The following is a 23,681-nucleotide window of genomic DNA, read 5'->3' on the forward strand; positions in this document are numbered from 1 at the left end:
ATCAACCAAACACACACAGACGTCTCGTTACTGTGCATAAATCATTTTCTGTATTTATCACAGTAATTTGTCATTTCAGTTTAAAAAATGCACATGATATTACACACACAATTATCTATCAAATCAATATAAACCCTTGTCCTGTACTGAAAGTTATGACTATTCATCACTATCATTTATCATTCATGTTTTATGGTACACGTACAGTGAAACTCCTCCTTGAAGACCTCAACTTTTTTTATTTTTAGAAAGTTAGGTCTTTCTTCTTCTTCTTCTTCTGTGTTCGTGGGCTGAAACTCCCACGTACACTCATGTTTTTTTTTTGCACGAGTGGAATTGTACGTGTATGACCGTTTTTTACCCCACCATTTAGGCAGCCATACGCCGTTTTTCGGAGGAAGCATGCTGGGTATTTTCGTGTTTCTATAACCCACCGAACTCTGACATGTATTACAGGATCTTTTTCGTGCGCACTTGGTCTTGTGCTTGCGTGTACACACGGGGGGTGTTCGGACACCGAGGAGAGTCTGCACACAAAGTTGACTCTGAGAAATAAATTTCTCGCCGAACGTGGGGACGAACTCACACTGACAGCGGCCAACTGGATACAAATCCAGCGCGCTACCGACTGAGCTACATCCCCGCCCCTGTTAGGTCTTTAAAAGGAGGTAGTCTTAAAATAGGGGTAAATTTACAGAGGTTATAAACAGAAGGTCTGAGAAACAGGGTCTTAAAAAGGAGGAAGTCTTAAATTGGGGGTTCCACTGTATTCTCAATTGTTCATACAAAGTATATCCCTGGGGACAGTGTGCGCGCTACCCAATTTTTTTTCTCCTGCATAGGTGTATTCGTGCCTGAGATTTTAGCTTTGACCTTGGGATCTCTATCGTGTGCATGAGTGCACAGGGAGGTGTCAAGACACCGAGGAAAAATTGCACCAAGTTGACTCTGGGAAATAAATCCCTTGCGGAACGTGGAGGTTGAACCCACGCCAATAGCGACAACTGGTTTCAAAACCTGAGTGAGGCTACCAACTGAGCTATCTCCCCTCCCCTGACATACACACAAACAAAAAGAACAAAAACAAACAGAGAGTAACATCTAGCAGGCATGTATACCCACATGTATTTAACAAAATGAATTTGTAAGAACAACAATTACGGACATTAACTCTCTCGATTACATGGTGTGGCTTTTATGGCACCTTATAAAATTGCTCCAGAAATGGGTACAGTGGAACTCTCTTTTAACTTTCTTTCTTTATTTGGTGTTTAACGTCGTTTTCAACCACGAAGGGTTATATCGCGACGGGGAAAGGGGGAAGATGGGATAGAGCCACTTGTCAATTGTTTCTTGTTCACAAAAGCACTAATAAAAAATTTGCTCCAGGGGCTTGCAACGTAGTACAATATATGACCTTACTGGGAGAATGCAAGTTTCCAGTACAAAGGACTTAACATTTCTTACATACTGCTTGACTAACATCTTTACAAAAATTGACTATATTCTATACAAGAAACACTTAACAAGGGTAAAAGCAGAAACAGAATCCGTTAGTCGCCTCTTACGACATGCTGGGGAGCATCGGGTAAATTCTTCCCCCTAACCCTCGGGGGGTCACTCTCTTTTAAGATCCCCTGATTAAAGACTAACCCCATTTTAAGACCTAGCCTTTTCACATTCATAACATCTGTTAATTTACCGCCATTTTAAGACTTGATTTGTGCAGATTATTGGAGGTCTTAAAGGGAGTTGCACTGTACAAAAATGGTAATGTCTGGTCAATTGAAAATGACGCCATTTTAACAAATTCACAGATGGCATAAGTTCACACAATATCCATACACAGTAAGAGATAACAATGAAATCTATCAGAATTTCACGTATATAAACAGACATCCAAACCATAGAGTGCACAGTCACGCTGCCCTCACAAAGCAATTATTTGACAGAAGGAATGCGCGTAATAGGAATGCATTTCTTTTCAATTGCACAAGCACTAAATAGTTGCACTAACCGCGGCAATGGTAAAGTGGATACAATTTATGTTTGACTTAGATTTTGTGAACACGTAATTCCTCTCTTGACAAATGTGTTCATGATTATCAATGCACACACAAACTAAGGATAAATAAATAAATACAATAAAATAAAATAAAACAAAAGAAACCCAATAAATTATAAAATACATAAACAAATAACAAAGAAATAAAAAACAGATCACCTCGGAAAAGAAAAGTAAAACTTTAACAAGATTAAACTTATCTTCTTCTTCGTAAGTGGGCTGAAACTCCCACAATTTATTTGTACAACCATTTTTACCCCGCCATTTAGGCAGCCATACGCCATTCCTGTTTCTAGAACCCACCAAACTGACATGGATTTCAGGACCTTTTCTGTGCGCACTTGATCTTGTGCTTGCATGTACACACAAAGGGGGATAAGGCACTAGCAGGTCGGCACATAAGTTGACCTGGGAGATAAAAACATATCCACCCTTAACCGACCAGGCGCCGGTGGGATTTGAACCCACAATGTTCCGAATGGGAGGCCTGCGTCTTATCTGCTAGGCCATTGCCCCCCGTCAGAATAAACAAATTGCAGGTAATACTTAATATTTTTTAGGGGAAAACAAAACAGGTGAATAGTTTTGGAATGCAGTACATGTACATGTATTGCTTTTATTGTGAACGAACGTTCCTGTGAATGTGAACACAGAGGTGTCTGTAAAATGTGGTCAAAGAGTTGCATTGTACAACAAAGTTAGTTCCACCTTCAGGGCTGAGGTGGATGAAGCGAAACTGGGTGCCACCCAACTGGGTCTGATTGATTGAAATCAACAAATCTAAATTTGCAAGCAATCCAACCCCGCGGCTACGTACAAACCCATTTGCTTAGTGCATCTCAGCTCTCTACGTTTCCATTTCAGAGAGACAATGCCCGTATGAAAATAATCTTTGTACCTCAAGTTACCACAATGGCCAGAATTACACTGTATCCAAATAAATAATCACACTAACAAAGATCAAGAATGAAAAAGTCCTGTTCGAAAGAGTTGTCTAACTTACTGATTAGACTAGAATCGGCAAGTATTGGCGATCATCAGAATTTTCCTCAAAATTTCTCTCTACTGTATGCAAGCATTATGAAGTGATATAGTAATGCATAAATGCCCACACACTGTGGGAAAAATAACAACAAATTAAATGAAACTGATAATTAACCACAGTGATAAACAGATGACCTTCGGAAGCATTCATAGGTGCAAATGTTATCAAGTTGTCTTTGAAATATGTCTGTTAATATTTGAGTAATTTTGCATAGTATTTATCTCAAGTTTCCAAATCAAATCAGCTGCCTGTGTATGTTCAATTCTGAATTGATTTCATCCATTTCAGCCCTTGTATAGTTGAACCTGAAAGTAAAGACACAAACATCTAAAATACCAGGAGCGCAAAGTCAAAATAACAAGCCACTTCCCACTTCTACAGACTTTTGCTTGTAAGCATTTAGTCATTTAAAAAAAAAAAAAAACTTCTCGATCAATCCCAATTACAGAACAAAACCCCGCTTCATAGAGATGAGAAAGACTAGGTTTGGCTAGTAAAGCAAGACAGGATATAGCTCAGTTGCTAGCGCGCTGGATTTGTATTCAGTTGGCCGCTGTCAGCGTGAGTTCGATCCCAGGTTCGGCGGAAATTTATTTCAGAGTCAAATTTGTGTGCAGACTCTCTTCGGTGTCCGAACTCCCCCCCGTGTACACTACATTGGGTGTGCACGTTAAAGATCCCACGATTGACAAAAGGGTCTTTCCTGGCAAAAATTGCTTAGGCACAGTTAATAATTGTCTACCTATACCCGTGACTTCGAATAATAGGCCGTGAAAGGTAAATATGCGCCGAAATGGCTGCAATTACTGGCCGTATAAAATTTCATCTCACACGGCATCACTGCAGAGCGCCTAGAACTGTACCCACGGAATATGCGCGATACAAGCCTCATTGATTGATTGATTGATTGATTGATTGCTGCGAGGACTTGTAATGAAAAGGAGAGCATTTCTTTTCAGGTGCTCAGGCACATGAAACCATGGCGGATACACAACTTGCAATTCTGTTGGGTTCAGCTGCTTACCAGTGACTATTTTGATGTTAACCTATCATATTTAGTTCTCTCCTTTCTAGGACAAAATAATCATATATATCATTTTTTCCATAACTTTACCGTCCCCTTCATCGAGGGGAAATTCGGGTCGTTTCCTCACAGTAGAAAGCTAGCAGCAACAGAGTGGCGCTACCCAGGTGTGTGCGTGTTTAGGTGTTATCAGCCACCTGCACTTATGGCAGAATGACCGAGGTCTTTTACGTGCCACAGTGGTGACACGGGGTTGGAACATGGATACCCTCTGTGAGTCTGCACATAAAGTTGACCTGTGTCCGTCCCGGCCAAGATTCGAACCTGTGACTCTAGAATCACAAGTCCAGTGCTCTACCAACTGAGGTACCAGGCCCCCATATGCTGTCACTTACTGGATTGTACATGGCTAGCTTCCTAACTTTTCTTAGGCCCAAAAAAAAAAAAAGTCTCTTTACGGTAACATAGGCAAAAAAAATAGGGTCGGTAGGTCGGGATTTTTATTTATTTATTTATTTTTTCTAAAAAACCATATGTTTAAGTTATTTTGCCATAAAAAAGACTCCCCCCCCCCCCAAGCCAAAAAAAAGTCTAGGGTCGCGCAAAAAAATAGGGTCGGTCAGGATACCGTAAACAGACTTTTTTTTTTGCCTTACCTGATCAAAACAAGCTTATAGCTCTTTTTTCCTTTTTTTCAGGGACAACCACTTTGGAATTATATACATACTCTCTCCCTCACTTGCCCTTACCCCCCACCCATCCATTGCACCCCCTTCTTCTTCATATGTTAATATTTTCACTCCAATACGCTGGACTCTTTCCATAAGTGTGCTTGATTTCTCTTGCATTACTGAGTCCCTTTTGTAAACCAATTATTGAGGTGCAGATCAGGTAAGAGTATGCATGAATTTCAAAGTAATTTAGGAAAGGAAGATTGCTACAGAAATCAACTAACGCCAAAGCAGAAGAAAAAAAAACTGAAGAAAAAAAACCAGAAAAAATAAAAAATTAATAACAATAAAATAAAAAAGTCAATAAAATTAAACCAATCCTGTACTTTAGGAAAGGTAGATTGGTGCAGAAATCAAAAATGGTGCAGAAGGCCAAAGCAAAACAAAAGACAACAATAAAAAAAAATTAAATCCTGACAATCAAAAGTAACCAAAACTGGAAGAAAAAAGCCTCAAACTAGTTGGGCAAAGTCGACTTCACAAGGAGTACTTCACAAAGCTGACTGCACGAAGCTTCAGCAATGAATTCTCAGTCTAAAGATTTTGTGAAGTCTTTGCGAAGTCCACTTCGGGTTCAATAGACAATTTTGGGAAATAACTCTGTCAGGATTGTATGCGCTGTGAAAGAGAGAGTACTCCTGTTTTTTCTCAACAAACTTTTGACACATGGTTCCTGTTCACGTGTATGAGAGGCCTATAAATAATGTCACGTGGGAAATAATGCCACGTGGGGAAACTTTTCCACATGACATTAAAAAGGACTGGGTGGCCGAGTGGTAACGCACTTGCGCTCGGAAGTGAGAGGTTGCGAGTTTGACCCTGGGTCAGGGCGTTAGCAATTTTCTCCCCCCTTTCCTAACCTAGGTGGTGGGTTCAAGTGCTAGTCTTTCGGATGAGACGAAAAACCGAGGTCCCTTCGTGTACACTACATTGGGGTGTGCACGTTAAAGATCCCACGATTGACAAAAGGGTCTTTCCTGGCAAAATTGTATAGGCATAGATAAAAAATGTCCACCAAAATACCCGTGTGACTTGGAATAATAGGCCGTGAAAAGTAGGATATGCGCCAAAATGGCTGCGATCTGCTGGTCGATGTGAATGCGTGACTGTGTATTGTGTAAAAAATTCCATCTCACACGGCATAAAACTGCGCCTTGAGTCCGAGTCTGGAGATACACGCGCGATATAAGACTTCATATAATAATAATAACATTACAGGCCAGTCACTAGCGAGGGAGTGTGTCACATTCAAGTGTACAGGAATCATGTGCCGTAAGTTTGACCGAGAAAAAACAAGGGCACTCACTCTTTTACAACACAAACAAACCTGACAGAGTTATTTCCGGAATTTGTCTATCAAGGACAGCTTTTAGAGTTGTGGGAGGAAGGGTGTGTGTTTTTGTGTAATACTACTGACCTCTTGGGACATATTCACAGCCCACAAAGCCGTTGTAGCCCATCTCCTGAAGGAGGTTGAAGAAATAAGGGAAACAAATCTCGCCATTTTCATCCGGCTCACCTCTGTCAGGAACTTGAGATATCTGAACATGGCCTGAAACAATACAAAAGATCAACGCTTTTTAAAATCTTTATTGGAAATTGTATGTACAATACAGTGGAACCCCCCTTTTAAGACCTACAACAAATCTGAGGAAATCAGGTCTTAAAAAGGAGGGAGTCTTGAATTAGGCCTTAAAAAAAAGGTGTCGTTACGGTAACCCAACCTACCCTATTTTTAGGGGCCGACCCTATAACTTTTTACAGTAAAACCTGCGAGCAAAGGTCGCTCTTGGGGAGCCTTGCCACTGTCCTTTGTAGCAAGGTGTCCTTTCTTATGAATATGAATGCGCCAACATTTTTTTGGATTCTTTTTTGCCACAGTGATTATTAAAACTCAAAGTTTTGAAGCCCTCAAGTTTGTTGTTGTTGTTCAAAGAAAAAGAGAGAGAGAGAGAGAGAGAGAGAGAGAGAGAGAGAGAGAGAGAGAGAGAGAGAGAGAGAGAGAGAGAGAGAGAGAGAGAGAGAGAGAGAGAGAGAACGAGCGAGAGAGAGAGAGAGAGAGGGAGAGAGGTGCAATCGGTTTCTTATCTGAAGCAATGGGCCATTCACTGGAAGATTCTTTGATCGAGCTGTTGAAAACCACTCGAAGAGTTCTTCGTTCAACTCATCATAGGTTGTTTTTCTTCTCTTAACACATTTTGCCGTCGATCTGGCACCGGAGTCCCACTGACTGAGAATTTGTGTTTGATCAGCTTTTATGTTGGAAATTTGAGTTTTTCCGCAATTCAGCTCATCAGCAACTTTTCGAACGGTCTTTATGACATCGACTCTCTCTTCTAAAGTCAAAATTTTTCGTTTTGGCATGATGAGACGAAGTCGAAGGATGAGACGAAGATGCATCACAGTACAGAAAGTAGAAACCCGAAATGTTTGTGAGTTCACGGCATCGACCAATGAGCGTGCACCATACAAAAATCAACTTCTTTCAAGTGCTGTCATTGGCTTACAAAATAAGCTTCTCGCGCGTTCACATCGCCAGCGAGATTGTATTTGCAGAACCAAGATGGCAGACCAGCGTCTGCTAAAAGGGTTTGTCCGTTGTTGACAAGTAACGAACCCAATCGGGACCAAAAAAGGGTGTCCGCGTCCGCGCCTTTGAGGTGTTCGCTCTTTTAAGGTGTTTTTGAGAGTAAAATACATCCGTCCTCACTTGAATTGTCCGTTATGCTAAGGTGTCCGCCGAAATAAGGGTCCGCTAGATGCAGGTTTTACTGTATTACATTTGTAAAAAAAAAAAATAAAAATAAAAATAAAAACTAGTGCAGAAAACGCAATGAAAGCGATAGCGCTCGAGACGCACACTTATTTCCCTGTCTAGTAGGTTTAATTTGTACACATTAGAAAAAAAAGTTTAAAAAAAAAAAGTGATTGCCTACCTTCCCACCCTATTTTTTTTGGCTATGTTACCTTAACCACACCTTTTTTTGGGGGGCCTTGGGGGTAAATTTACACAGGTTATGAAAAGAAAATGTCAACAAGCAAGGTCTTAAAAATGGGGAAGTCTTAAATGAGGCGGTCTCAAAAGGGGGGTTCCAGTGACTTCCACGGTATAATAGAATGTTCCATGAAACGACACAATTCCCTGTGAAAATCTGTCACCAAGAGGCAAATGCACTCTTGGCAAGAATGTTGCCCAAGTTACACATCAGGTCTGGAAAACTTAAAGTCTATAGCCATGGGCATTTGAGTTTCATTTCTTTCCCTTAAAGGCACACTAAGCTTCCCGTAAACCATCACAGATACTGTCAGGCTTTTACACACAGTACAAACACCCTTTCGTTTAAACACTCACCGCTTGAGAACATCCTAGGTGCCCTACTTAAAGAGCGAGCAATTTTCAAAGAAATAATTTTTGTGTGGCCAGCCGGATTGTTCAGTATTACAATCGGGCGCCTCGTTTTGGCGCTAGACCTAACTTTTAAAATCTAAATAATTAATTGACAGCTTGTTACACAAACATTCTTAAATCATAAAAGAAAGCTTTTTTCATCAAGACAAGATCAGTACAATTCGAAGTTTTGAAAGTTTGAAAAAAGAAAAGCCCGAAAACGTGTCACGCAAAACGTCTTTCTCATAGCAGACGACGGTTCTGCATAGCGCCAGTTCCTCTGAATGGTCAACCGCCACCGCTCCAGTTCGTGTGACTTGCAGCTGTTTGTTGCGTTTTAGATTCAGAGGTACACAATAACGTGCTATTGCAGATAAGCTTACAGCAAGTCGCATTGAAATCACAAACTGATGACTAAATTGTGAAAAAAAGGAAACTGGATCACACAGGTTCACGATTGCTCAGGGGTAAGATAAACCACGTAAAAATAAATTCTTTGAAAATTGCTCACTCTTTACGGAGGGCACCTAGGATGTTCTCAATCGGTGAGTGTTTAAATGAAAGGGTGTTTGTACTGTGTGTAAAAGCCTGACAGTGTCTGTGATGGTTTACAGGAGGCTGACTGTGCCTTTAAAATAATGGACTAAGAAGAGACTCACAGACATTAAAAACATCGGGCATTCCTAGCATTCACATGTCCTTAATTTGTGATGTGCTCATTGTCTTGGTCTACATGTACTGCACCTTGATTATCATCTATCAAAACTTCACAAAAAGTTATTCTGATGTATATTTGTCAATTTCAAAGCTGACGTCTTTCATTTCTTTTCACCCTGCATGCCCTATATTATTTTGACAGAAGTCCCGAATAGCCGAACAGGTTGAAGGCCTGGGGACATGAACACATCAACAGGTATGTAACATCATTGCAACAAAGTCACACATAACAAACTTGAGTCATAAGGGCTTTGCCCTTCTTGTTGATTTTTGTGTAGCAATTGCTTCTTAAACATACCGATTGGGTGCAAATGTACAGCATGCTAAGCCAAAATTGTTGTAGCTGGCAGTTCTGAGATAAGATTGGACAGTTAAACTGTCTCATTAGCAAATGAAACCTTCATACAAAAGTTTAAAGTCTTAACAAATAGAACTTGTGGCTAACCATTCATTTAGTCATAAACTGAACTAACATTTAGCAAATTCTTTATTTACAATATTTATATCACAAAGAAAAAGCAAGAATACGCAATACGTTAAGAACTCGGGATTAAATGAAGACATACCAATATATGGAAACTGTTCCTTCAAGTTTTGTGTAATGCTGCCATCCATGATCTGAACATGAAATACATCCTGCAAACAAACCAAAAACTCAATGAACACATGTCTGTCACAGGAGCGCAATCAAATTTAAAACAAGAAAAGCAAATGCTTAGGCCAACAAAAAAAAATTGTCTGTTTCTGGTCACCCGACCGACCCTAAATTTCGGCGCCAACTCTAAACTTTTTTTTTCCAAACTCAAAAAATTTTCCCATTTGTCCAAGCTCAAGATGTAAGATGTCTCAAGTCTTCTTTTCTGTTTCATCATGGAAATATCAGACCAGGTAAACAAAGAAAAACATGTCATACTCTTTCAGTCTTTGTCACAGATTTGTAAATGTGTTGAGTGTCTTGTCTCTATGTATAGTGAATCCAGTCTCTTTGCGCGATTTTTAAAGTTAGTTTTATTGGTCTACATTTGGGGGGGAAAAAAAGAAAAAAAGAAAAAAAAAATCCCTACCTACCTACCCTATTTTTTTTAGCCATGTTACCAGAAACAGACATTTTTTTGTGGCCTTATATGACACCTTTACCATAACAAAGTATCTGCTGCTCTAGCTCATATGACACCTTTACCATAACAAAGTATCTGCTGCTCTAGCTCATATGACACCTTTACCATAACAAAGTATCTGCTGCTCTAGCTCATATGACACCTTTACCATAACAAAGTATCTGCTGCTCTAGCTCATATGACACCTTTACCATAACAAAGTATCTGCTGCTCTAGCTCATATGACACCTTTACCATAACAAAGTATCTGCTGCTCTAGCTCATATTGTGCGCGCCTTCGTGAGCGAGGCTGGTACTACATATTGTTCATACGAAATGACAAACACAGGTTACAAGCGATAACGCGCAAAAGTACTGGTTTATTATTTTACATCTGACACTAGGGATCAGTAATGTATATATATCGTTACAGTACCACGTATTGCGATACTACGTATTGCGATACTACTTATTGCGGTAAAAAACTTATGGACAGAAAGAAAAAGAGAAAAGAAAACAAATTATTAGACATGGCAAAAGGTATTAAAATGCATTAACAAGACACGAGAAGTAAATACAAGAAAAATAAACAATCACAAGACAGGCGAAGACAAACAGACACGAAAGTTACAATTACCAAACACTCGTTGGTTAGTCCTTCAACAACAATAAAGAGTTACGTTCTGTACGTTCAACAACAATAAAGAATTACGTTCCGTACGTTCAACAATACCATAAGCACTAAGAATACTCAAGAAACTTAGCATACATACGTTTAAAACCAAAATGGCTACTTTCAGAAAAATACAAAACGTTGACTCATCAGGCCAGGAATACAAAGCAAACTGTCAGTGTCATACCAAAAAGTCTCCTAACGACAATGTTCCTGCGTTAATCAAAGTCACAAACAAGATATTTACTCATCCACTTTCCCTCAATAACGTTACAAGAAATAAGCCCGTTTACAAACGATCACCACAGACCGCAAGCTTCTTTTACCTAAATTCTTTTAACGTAAGGCTGAAAAAGTCGGAGAAAACGTTTCACTTCGAACTTCGTTAACCACAGAAAACACAAGTTATCATTATAAACATTAGCGACTTTCTAGCGTCTACAAAACATTGCTGTACGTTCACAACACTAGAACAGTTGAACACACAATAAAGAAACACTACAACAAGTCAGACTTTCAACTCACGTTATACATAAACAACTCACAAAGTAATTACAAAATGGCGACCAAAACACAACACAAACAAGTAACAACAAAATTACCTTATGCGCTGTGTGGGTTGACCAGCAGTACCAAAACGTGTTGCCTCACAAACGAAGGGCACAAAACGATTCACACTTGAGAAACAACTGTCTCCAAGAACATTACGTTGACGTTAAAACATAAGAAACACTCCGTTGGTTCACTTGATAACCTTCATACGTTTACATCAAAACCAAACGCTTCCTAAAACCCTCAGATCGACTGACGAGACAGGAGTCAAGCAGCGGTATTTATGGAAACAAAAACCTAACATGGAATAGTTATTCAAAAGTCAAAGGTCACCGGATTGACCAACCAACAACATTCCTAAGACAGAATCGGGTGAAACTACTATTTTACAACCAATCAGTAACCGATCACGCACTCCGTGCATGCCCAAAACTTAAAACGGTATATTTAACAGAAAGAAGACCAAGGAACTAGCTGACATCACAAAGCTAAAAACACGTGAGTCACACGTATTCTAAAACTTGCAACGCAGATTCGCAGGGCTCACCTCAAAATCAAGACACGGAAAAGAGCACGTGAATCTCACGGTGTTCTAGAACTAAAACGACGCAGTTTGTGACGCTCCGACCAAAACCAGGTCACAACAACTGAACAAGGAGCACGTGAATCTCACGTAAAAATATTAACGCTCCACAAAACGGGTCACAACAAGGTGCCACAATAAAAACACGGTTTACTTCTCTTTACATCGTGCAATGGCTTGAGCAAACGTAATTACAACAAAAGTAGGTGACTGCATGCCACATCGGCAAGCACACATATGACACCTTTACCATAACAAAGTATCTGCTGCTCTAGCTCATATGACACCTTTACCATAACAAAGTATCTGCTGCTCTAGCTCATATGACACCTTTACCATAACAAAGTATCTGCTGCTCTAGCTCATGACACCTTTACCATAACAAAGTATCTGCTGCTCTAGCTCATATGACACCTTTACCATAACAAAGTATCTGCTGCTCTAGCTCATATGACACCTTTACCATAACAAAGTATCTGCTGCTCTAGCTCATATGACACCTTTACCATAACAAAGTATCTGCTGCTCTAGCTCATATGACACCTTTACCATAACAAAGTATCTGCTGCTCTAGCTCATATGACACCTTTACCATAACAAAGTATCTGCTGCTCTAGCTCATATGACACCTTTACCATAACAAAGTATCTGCTGCTCTAGCTCATATGACACCTTTACCATAACAAAGTATCTGCTGCTCTAGCTCATATGACACCTTTACCATAACAAAGTATCTGCTGCTCTAGCTCATATGACACCTTTACCATAACAAAGTATCTGCTGCTCTAGCTCATATGACACCTTTACCATAACAAAGTATCTGCTGCTCTAGCTCATATGACACCTTTACCATAACAAAGTATCTGCTGCTCTAGCTCATATGACACCTTTACCATAACAAAGTATCTGCTGCTCTAGCTCATATGACACCTTTACCATAACAAAGTATCTGCTGCTCTAGCTCATATGACACCTTTACCATAACAAAGTATCTGCTGCTCTAGCTCATATGACACCTTTACCATAACAAAGTATCTGCTGCTCTAGCTCATATGACACCTTTACCATAACAAAGTATCTGCTGCTCTAGCTCATATGACACCTTTACCATAACAAAGTATCTGCTGCTCTAGCTCATATGACACCTTTACCATAACAAAGTATCTGCTGCTCTAGCTCATATGACACCTTTACCATAACAAAGTATCTGCTGCTCTAGCTCATATGACACCTTTACCATAACAAAGTATCTGCTGCTCTAGCTCATATGACACCTTTACCATAACAAAGTATCTGCTGCTCTAGCTCATATGACACCTTTACCATAACAAAGTATCTGCTGCTCTAGCTCATATGACACCTTTACCATAACAAAGTATCTGCTGCTCTAGCTCATATGACACCTTTACCATAACAAAGTATCTGCTGCTCTAGCTCATATGACACCTTTACCATAACAAAGTATCTGCTGCTCTAGCTCATATGACACCTTTACCATAACAAAGTATCTGCTGCTCTAGCTCATATGACACCTTTACCATAACAAAGTATCTGCTGCTCTAGCTCATATGACACCTTTACCATAACAAAGTATCTGCTGCTCTAGCTCATATGACACCTTTACCATAACAAAGTATCTGCTGCTCTAGCTCATATGACACCTTTACCATAACAAAGTATCTGCTGCTCTAGCTCATATGACACCTTTACCATAACAAAGTATCTGCTGCTCTAGCTCATATGACACCTTTACCATAACAAAGTATCTGCTGCTCTAGCTCATATGACACCTTTACCATAACAAAGTATCTGCTGCTCTAGCTCATATGACACCTTTACCATAACAAAGTATCTGCTGCTCTAGCTCATATGACACCTTTACCATAACAAAGTATCTGCTGCTCTAGCTCATATGACACCTTTACCATAACAAAGTATCTGCTGCTCTAGCTCATATGACACCTTTACCATAACAAAGTATCTGCTGCTCTAGCTCATATGACACCTTTACCATAACAAAGTATCTGCTGCTCTAGCTCATATGACACCTTTACCATAACAAAGTATCTGCTGCTCTAGCTCATATGACACCTTTACCATAACAAAGTATCTGCTGCTCTAGCTCATATGACACCTTTACCATAACAAAGTATCTGCTGCTCTAGCTCATATGACACCTTTACCATAACAAAGTATCTGCTGCTCTAGCTCATATGACACCTTTACCATAACAAAGTATCTGCTGCTCTAGCTCATATGACACCTTTACCATAACAAAGTATCTGCTGCTCTAGCTCATATGACACCTTTACCATAACAAAGTATCTGCTGCTCTAGCTCATATGACACCTTTACCATAACAAAGTATCTGCTGCTCTAGCTCATATGACACCTTTACCATAACAAAGTATCTGCTGCTCTAGCTCATATGACACCTTTACCATAACAAAGTATCTGCTGCTCTAGCTCATATGACACCTTTACCATAACAAAGTATCTGCTGCTCTAGCTCATATGACACCTTTACCATAACAAAGTATCTGCTGCTCTAGCTTATATGACACCTTTACCATAACAAAGTATCTGCTGCTCTAGCTCATATGACACCTTTACCATAACAAAGTATCTGCTGCTCTAGCTCATATGACACCTTTACCATAACAAAGTATCTGCTGCTCTAGCTCATATGACACCTTTACCATAAAGTATCTGCTGCTCTAGCTTATATGACACCTTTACCATAACAAAGTATCTGCTGCTCTAGCTCATATGACACCTTTACCATAACAAAGTATCTGCTGCTCTAGCTCATATGACACCTTTACCATAACAAAGTATCTGCTGCTCTAGCTCATATGACACCTTTACCATAACAAAGTATCTGCTGCTCTAGCTCATATGACACCTTTACCATAACAAAGTATCTGCTGCTCTAGCTCATATGACACCTTTACCATAACAAAGTATCTGCTGCTCTAGCTCATATGACACCTTTACCATAACAAAGTATCTGCTGCTCTAGCTCATATGACACCTTTACCATAACAAAGTATCTGCTGCTCTAGCTCATATGACACCTTTACCATAACAAAGTATCTGCTGCTCTAGCTCATATGACACCTTTACCATAACAAAGTATCTGCTGCTCTAGCTCATATGACACCTTTACCATAACAAAGTATCTGCTGCTCTAGCTCATATGACACCTTTACCATAACAAAGTATCTGCTGCTCTAGCTCATATGACACCTTTACCATAACAAAGTATCTGCTGCTCTAGCTCATATGACACCTTTACCATAACAAAGTATCTGCTGCTCTAGCTCATATGACACCTTTACCATAACAAAGTATCTGCTGCTCTAGCTCATATGACACCTTTACCATAACAAAGTATCTGCTGCTCTAGCTTATATGACACCTTTACCATAACAAAGTATCTGCTGCTCTAGCTCATATGACACCTTTACCATAACAAAGTATCTGCTGCTCTAGCTCATATGACACCTTTACCATAACAAAGTATCTGCTGCTCTAGCTCATATGACACCTTTACCATAACAAAGTATCTGCTGCTCTAGCTCATATGACACCTTTACCATAACAAAGTATCTGCTGCTCTAGCTCATATGACACCTTTACCATAACAAAGTATCTGCTGCTCTAGCTCATATGACACCTTTACCATAACAAAGTATCTGCTGCTCTAGCTCATATGACACCTTTACCATAACAAAGTATCTGCTGCTCTAGCTCATATGACACCTTTACCATAACAAAGTATCTGCTGCTCTAGCTCATATGACACCTTTACCATAACAAAGTATCTGCTGCTCTAGCTCATATGACACCTTTACCATAACAAAGTATCTGCTGCTCTAGCTCATATGACACCTTTACCATAACAAAGTATCTGCTGCTCTAGCTCATATGACACCTTTACCATAACAAAGTATCTGCTGCTCTAGCTCATATGACACCTTTACCATAACAAAGTATCTGCTGCTCTAGCTCATATGACACCTTTACCATAACAAAGTATCTGCTGCTCTAGCTCATATGACACCTTTACCATAACAAAGTATCTGCTGCTCTAGCTCATATGACATTGAAGAAAGTGATAATTTTACACTTTTTGACCTAAACCCGACCCTACTGTGACTTGGAAATATTACATGGATCACAAGCTAGAGTCATGTCCACTATTCTGATAGAAACAAGAAATTCCTCGCAGGTAGGAAAAACACCCTTGTTGGTCAAAGGGAAATAACCATTCTCACTGCACCCATTCTCACTGCCACCAACTGAGAAGGTTATTTCCCTTTGACCATGAATATGTTTCTATATAAGTCCTTGTAGATTCTTAATCCACCAATAACTCCCTAACCGTGTGTTTGACTGGTCCCAATTTTTGTAAGGACCGTCTCAGGAATATATAGAACCTGTTCACCAAGTTTGGTGACGATCGGTCCGTTCATTCTTGAGATCTATATGCGAACACAAACACACAAACACACAAACAAACACACAAACAAACACACAAACAAACACACAAACAAACACATCGAGTGAAACCTATACACACCCCTATACCGGGGGTGTAAATACATTTTATGTCACCTTGAACTTGGACAAGGCTCAACCAGATTCAAGTCATGTTGATCATCAAACCCTAGAAGTGTGCAACATTTCAAAGCTCTAGCTTTTCAAAATCATCTGAAATAACCTCTGCAACTTTAAGTTTTTTTGTTACGGGATGGACAGACGGACTAACACTCACTGACTGCAAAACCCAAAAAGCAAACAACACATTCACACACAAATCTATACACAAATACATTTAAGACCATAACCAAACAGGGTACATTTACATTGGTACCAGCACTCCCTACCTATACCATGAGAAATATATGCCAGACCATAAAGTTCCACTGGAAGGAATCATTAGCGCTGTGAAAGTGACTGGTTACCACACAAGAGCTCCATATGACAGATTATTGTTAAACAAAAACGCAGACAAAAAAAAAAAACGCAGCTAAAATTACAACACAGTTTCGAAAAAAAGCTGTGAGCCACTTGTTAATTTATAATAGGGAATACCCAAAGGCTGCTGCTATTTCACTGTTTCAGTGTCAGAGAATCAACAAGAGACAGACAGACAAAATCTACAAAAGCAACTTACAAATTGGACTTTAAGGTTGGGATGGTTGATCTTCTTGACATACTGCAACGCTGAAATCAGAAGTGAAACATTATTAAAACAATAATAATAAATGTAACACCTGGGGAAAAAAGCAAAACTCCTGTTTAGAAATTGAGGAAAAAAAGTAGATCATATCATGCAATGTTTATTTCCAGTGAATTAAAAAAAAAAAAAAATCTCTCTGCATGTGCGTTAGAGTGAAAAATTGCAATACAGTACGGCACTACCCACGCTTTTGTTCTTCTTTTCCAAAAATTGTCGATTTTAAATGTCTTCCTTATATACATCTCTCTCTGCCTTTCTCTCTCTCTCTCCCACCCACACACACACACACAACCACACTTGTTACATCATATACCTTTATGGGGATGTCCCAGGAAATAGTTGGGAACTGATACTCGCTCATTGACAGACTCTGCTAGTGCAAGGATTCCTTCCTGCAACAGTCCTTCGCCATGTCAAAATCAAAACAATGACAAACTCATCCGGAAAGATGTTGGTAAAACTAGGTACATAAAGCATTTAAAACAACTTTTCAATAGAGATGTTCACAAGTTATCTTTTCACAATTCCCAAATTGTTGCAACCATGCAGCCTGCTTCCAAAAAAAAAAACCAAGATAAAATCAAAATCAAAAACAAAGGGAAGTAAACGCTTGAAATATAAACAACAACAACAGTGAGAGTCATGCGAAACCATAGGTAAAATGAAATAATGTCATCCTATGATACAAAATACAGTCAAATTTGTCCACCCAAGGGACCAATCAAAAATAAACCTTATAGACAGGTGGTCCGGATGGAAAGGCGAATTATGCAGGAAAGAACTTGTTGGGGTTTCTCAGGGGCGGTCACAATGGGCAGGTGTCCCCTTCACAATGCTAGGGAACCTTGTGTATGGAAAGTGTTCATAATGACAACAAAAAAACTTACTTTCTGCAGTCTGTCGGCAGCATAGGTCATGTTCGAGATGAAGGTTTCCTCAAACTTTTTCAACATGGCTTCATCGATATCAGCTGGCTTTTTTCCTGCCATCACGTGCATCCTGGTGAAAAAACAACATTTTTCTTTCTTTCTTTTTTTGTTCATGGGCTGAAATTCCTATGTTTTTTACGTGTATGACTGTTTTTACCCCGCCATTTAGGCAGCCATACACCGCTTTCGGGGGATGCAGGCTTGGTATATTTGTGTTTCTTTAAGTATAACCCAACGAACTCTGACATGGATTACAGGATCTCTTCCATGTGCACTTGGTCTTGTGCTTACTAGCAGGTCTGCACATAAGTTGACCTGGGAGATCGGATAAATCTCCAACCTTCTCCCACCAGATGCGGCCGGGATTTGTACCCACAACCTTCCGCTTGTAAGGCTGACATCTTTGATTTTTCATTTTCATAAATTGTCCCATCACTGGAAAATTCGGGTCGCTTCCTCCAAGTGGAAAGCTAGCAGCAACAGAGCTGCGCTACCCAGGTGTGTGTGTGTGTTATCTGCCACCTGCACTTATGGCAGAATGACCGAGGTCTTTTACGTGCCACAGTGGCGACACTGGGGTAGAACATTGATACTGTTTCTGAGTCTGCACATAAAGTTGACCTGTGTCCGTCTCAGCCCGGATTCGAACCTGCGGCCCGCGCCGGATCACAAGTCCAGTGATTTATCAACTAAGCTACCTGGCCCCCGATGAATAAATTCTACACCAGGATCTTTTGCAGTAACTCACAAGACCAATTCAGGTAGATAACAATAGGTCTTTTGAGAAGTCGATAGGTCAAAAATGTTTCGTCAACAAACGGTGACTACTTTTGCCTGGTAATCCGAATATTGGTACCTCAGCCATTACAATCTTTACAGCCATGACCTGTTCCATTAACTGTGAAGCAGTCAATCATCATGCTCATCCACGTATCAGTCGTTATTCTAAAACTGTGACCGTCTGTTTTGCCATTCCCTGCATAGGGATCAATCACCAAATTAATTCCCCAAAAAAAATTCAGTTTCCAATTCCGTAACCAACCTTATATTTTCTTCTGATCTTTTTTAAACCCTAGAAAAAAGTTTCAAGGACTAAAGAAGAGAATCTATCCTTCTCCAAGCAACACAGCTGGCATTAGAGCCAGCCAATGAAAAGCCTTCAAAGAAAAAACTTACTTAGCTCATAGCTGCCACGAAAGAAAGTCGCTGGAACGAATAAGAACTAAAAATAAAATGCCTTACACAGAAACAATAATTATGAAAATGTCACCTCTTGCAGTCCAAAGCCTTGGCATACTGGATTGACATCTCTAGTTTTTCTCTGAATTCATCCACACGATCAGGGAAGATGGCAATGCCTAGATCTCCTTTTGAAATGTCTCCTGTTGATAAAATAGGAAATAATACAAATTGTAATTCAATCAAGTTGGCGTTTTAATAAAACAGATCCTGTGATTAGTCAGAATGCCCCAACTCATTAAAAATTACTGGTCATTAATTGTCGATAACCACTCGCTAAAAAAGCCATTAACAACCTGCTGGTGAGGCGCATTGATACAACCTCAACTAGTCCCGGTTAGCTTTGAGGGACATTTTACAAGTAGGAAATATGAAGGCCAACGAAATACCGAGACTATAAGGTATGCGAAGTGATGACGTCGAATACGTGTCGTAAGTTGATGCATGAATTTTTCCGGACTACGTCAGTCAATTCCAAAGATCGCTTTTGCGATGAAAAGAATTTGTTTTAGAGTTTGCTGTCCAGAAACCCATCAAAAAAGAAGGGAAAATGTATGTGAAAGAAAAAAATACAGGAGCAGAGTGATAAGATAGGAATACAGAGACATATTTCTTGGGACTTGACCCTTGCAGGTAGGTGGACTGAAAGTAGTGTGGGAACAGAACAGAACCAATTCTGTCTGTTTACCATCGCATGAAAGCAGGAAAGAGATCGTCGTCAGATTGAATTACAATAACATTAACATGCTTCCATTGAAACTTCGAGGTCGTCATTGTGGATTGACGCCCTCCCAAAGTCTAATTGAAGCCCTCCGTCGCTTCGCTCTGTCGGGCTTCAATTAGCTTTGGTCGGGCGTCAATCCACGATGACGACCTCGAAGTTTCAAATGAAAGCTTGTTAATGTGTAATTATTAGTATTACCCAACGCATAATTGTACCTAATTAATGCATTTGCTTCCTAATCCAGAGTGTAAATGATAAGTTGAAAAAAGATTACCCAGGCCATATTTTTCATGTGAAAGCATGGGTCTGATTTCACCTAAAGCTGCAAGTTTTCATTCAAAGGTTAAGGTAATCAGTTACTGAGTTAACTTCTGGGGGAAAACACCCACACACACAAAAACAAATCTCGTAAGGCGAAAATACAACATTTAGTGACAGTCAAGCTGTCCAACTCACAGAATGAAACTGAACGCACTGCATTATTTCACCAAGACCGTATACTCGATCGTAGCATCATCACTCATCAGTCCACCGCTCGTGGCAAAGGCAAAGAATTGACAAGCCAGAATAGCGCAGTAGTGGTTGCGCTGAGCAGGATAGCATGCTTTTCTGTATCTCTATTCTTTTTAACTTTCTGAGCTTGTTTTTAATCCAAACATATCATATCTATATGTTTTTGGAATCAGGAACCCACATTGAATAAGATGAACATGTTTTTAAATCGATTTCGAAAATTTGATTTTAATCGTAATTTTCATTCTTTCTTTATTTGGTGTTTAACGTCGTTTTCAACCACGAAGGTTATATTGCGACGGGGAAAGGGGGGGGGGGGGGGGGGAGATGGGATAGAGCCACTTGTTAATTGTTTCTTGTTCACAAAAGCACTAATAAAAAAATTGCTCCAGGGGCTTGCAACGTAGTATAATATATGACCTTACTGGGAGAATGCAAGTTTCCAGTACAAAGGACTTAACATTTCTTACATACTGCTTGACTAAAATCTTTACAAACATTGACTATATTCTATACAAGAAACACTTAACAAGGGTAAAAGGAGAAACAGAATCCGTTAGTCGCCTCTTACGACATGCTGGGGAGCATTGGGTAAATTCTTTCCCCTAAACCACGGCAGGGGGGGGGGGGGGGGGGGGGGGGTGTAATTTTCATATTTTTAATTTTTAGAGCTTCTTTTTAATCTGAATAGCTTGTTTTTAATCTGAATATAACATATTTATATGTTTTTGGAATCAGAAAATGATGAAGAATAAAATGAAATTGTTTTTGGATCGTTTTATACGAAAATATTTTAATTCCAATTTTCTGATTTTTAATGACCAAACTCATTCATTAATGTTTAAGCTGAAATGCTGAAATGCAATACCAAAGTCCGGCTTCGTCAAAGATTACTTGACTAAAATTTCAACCAAATTGGTTCAAAAATGAGAACGTGACAGTGCCGCCTCAACTTTCACAAAAAGCCGGATATGAAATATGTCATCAAAGACTATCAAAAAAACAACAAAAAACCGTGTGGGGATATATATATATCATACTGAGGAACTCTCATGTCAAGTTCCATTAAGAGCGGTCCAGTAGTTTTTTCGAAACAGATCTAGATACACACACACACACACACATACACTACACCCTCATCTCGATTCCCCCTCTATGTTGAAACATTTAGTCATAACTTGACTAAATGTTAAAAAACAAAGGAATACTGTACTCACCAATACAAGAACGAGACAAGACGGTACGAATTTTCGCTTATGGAAGCTTCATCAGGAAAAACAAGAACACAAAAGACAACAAAAAGCAGACGCAACACGGAACAAACAAGGTTTGAAAGAAAATGGAGGGGAAACACGCAAAAAAGGGAAGGAACTCTAGGAACGGAAATGAATGAAAGGGGAGAGAAGTGGTTGGATGATGTCATGGGCACTAAATGTAACAATGGGACACCATTCAGCCTGGATCCATTTTGACAAGCTTGAATAATAATGTCCCCTGCTGCATGTGTGTCCTGAGTGTCTATACCTTCCAATCCACGCTGCTAATTGGGAAAGGCACAGAGCTGTCGAGCAATTTCTCCGCCTAGCTTGGGCCAAAACTTGCTCAATTGTTTACTTAGTGAAAGGTCGGAGTGTGCAGTCAGACTAAGACCTCACACTACAGCTCAGGACTTTTGCATTTGTCGCGGAGCTGAGTGGAAGAGTTGGGTAGGACACCAGACGTAGGACATGCATTTAGAGCTTTGTGTTGTTCTCAGGCCCTCGGTCAGCTGGGTTTTTTCCCGACGCATTGCTCTAACCCCTGGCTGGTCAACCGTCTGGTACTGATAGTTTTGAATTGTACATTGGGAGGTCTTTTGACCATCTGTTTTCCCACTAAGCAGACAAAGCCAGGGCATTTGGACCTTAATATGTAGTTAATAATAATAATAATATGGGAGATTTATAGAGCGCTTTACGTTCTCTAAGCGCTTTACAATGAACAAAAATGTGAAAAAACAAACAAACATACATTATAACATATACATGTATACAAAGCAAAGCAAAAAAGCATGTGCAGCAGCATTCAGCACACAAGAGAACAACGAAACACTACATCAATACAAGCTGCAAGCATACTAACACAGGCAAAACATTCAAACATTCAAACACCTGATCAAAAATGCACCATATTGAAATAAAATGAATCAAAATACTGTGTGAAGAAGTGTGTTTTAAGGTTTGATTTGAAGGAACAAAATGTTTGGCAGTGTCGGATAGAGTAAGGGAGAGTTTCAGTCCAGGTGGAACTGACCTGTTGTCTCCCAGTCTGGAAACAACAGGCTGCATTTGAAATTACACCCCAGTGGTACGTGACCTGTGTTGTCAATGTAAGGCCCCTCCAATGAGAGGACACCTGTTGTCCGGCCCTTTGTCTATTATCTTGATGGAAATATACCTGTCATAAGAGGCCACCTGCATTGCAGGGACACTTTGAACTGGTTCTAAGGCTGTCATTTCATTGCAGGCACCACTAATTCAGTACAGGGGTACCTGTGATAAGAGGACACTGTTGGCACCAGCAATGCAAGTACCTTACATATGTCCTCTCACAGCAGGTGTACTTCAGTTAAGTGGTTGTCCTTTCTTAGGAGGTGTCCTTTCCTGTGATGGGTTTTACACTGCAGGCACAGTACCACTGGGTTACTTTTGTGTTAAATTCTTCAGCTTGAAATAAAACCACTGCACGACATCTGTCTCTGTCTCATAAAACACGTAAAGTCTGTAAAGGATATAGTGACACGAAATCCGGACAGATAACACTTCAAAAGGAGGAGGTAACAAACCAGGGTAGCTGTTGATAAGAATCTGTTCAAGGCCAGCCGCCTTCTTTGCACTGCTGAGGCTTTCCATACTTTCGTGGTAAGGAAAGGCCACCTCCACGTACTGAAAGCCAGCATCCTTGGCGGCCTTGTACCGCTCTGCCACTGTGGCGATCTCCTGGAACATCATAGAGAGGTTGGCTGCGAACTTGAGAGGCATGGTGGCGGTGCTTATGTTGGCGACACTCGCGGACACAACTCGGACACACAGGCGCGGGACAAGATTCGCTGTCATGTGCGACATTGTAGGTCAGAGGTCAGAGGTCTTTGCGGCTGCGGGTTGATTGTGGCTT

General features: G+C 40.0%; 1 protein-coding gene across 1 annotated transcript; it reads right to left on the reverse strand.

Annotated features, from left to right (window-relative positions):
• Positions 1–23,636, reverse strand: LOC138966102 (putative hydroxypyruvate isomerase). Its single transcript, XM_070338182.1, has 8 exons — positions 23,353–23,636; positions 19,323–19,434; positions 18,011–18,122; positions 17,437–17,515; positions 17,058–17,107; positions 9,537–9,606; positions 6,283–6,417; positions 1–3,415 (listed from the first exon to the last, which is right to left on the reverse strand). Exons 1-8 carry the CDS (start codon positions 23,630–23,632, stop codon positions 3,369–3,371), a joined length of 885 nt encoding a protein of 294 aa, XP_070194283.1. The 5' UTR covers positions 23,633–23,636; the 3' UTR covers positions 1–3,368.
• Positions 23,637–23,681: the final 45 nt, after the last annotated feature.

Source organism: Littorina saxatilis, linkage group LG5, assembly GCF_037325665.1.
Source record: "Littorina saxatilis isolate snail1 linkage group LG5, US_GU_Lsax_2.0, whole genome shotgun sequence".
In the NCBI taxonomy this organism is placed as follows: domain Eukaryota; kingdom Metazoa; phylum Mollusca; class Gastropoda; order Littorinimorpha; family Littorinidae; genus Littorina; species Littorina saxatilis.

What these genes read in the sequence shown, in the direction of transcription:
- LOC138966102 (XM_070338182.1), bottom strand. Translation starts at nt 23,632, where the DNA reads ATGTCGCACATGACAGCGAATCTTGTCCCGCGCCTGTGTGTCCGAGTT. An exon ending in AAGGCTTTGGACTGCAAGAG is followed by an intron (nt 18,123 to 19,322) that starts GTGACATTTTCA and finishes TTTTTTCACCAG; the next exon opens with GATGCACGTGATGGCAGGAA. An exon ending in CCAACCTTAAAGTCCAATTT is followed by an intron (nt 9,607 to 17,057) that starts GTAAGTTGCTTT and finishes GTTTGTTTGCAG; the next exon opens with GATGTATTTCATGTTCAGAT.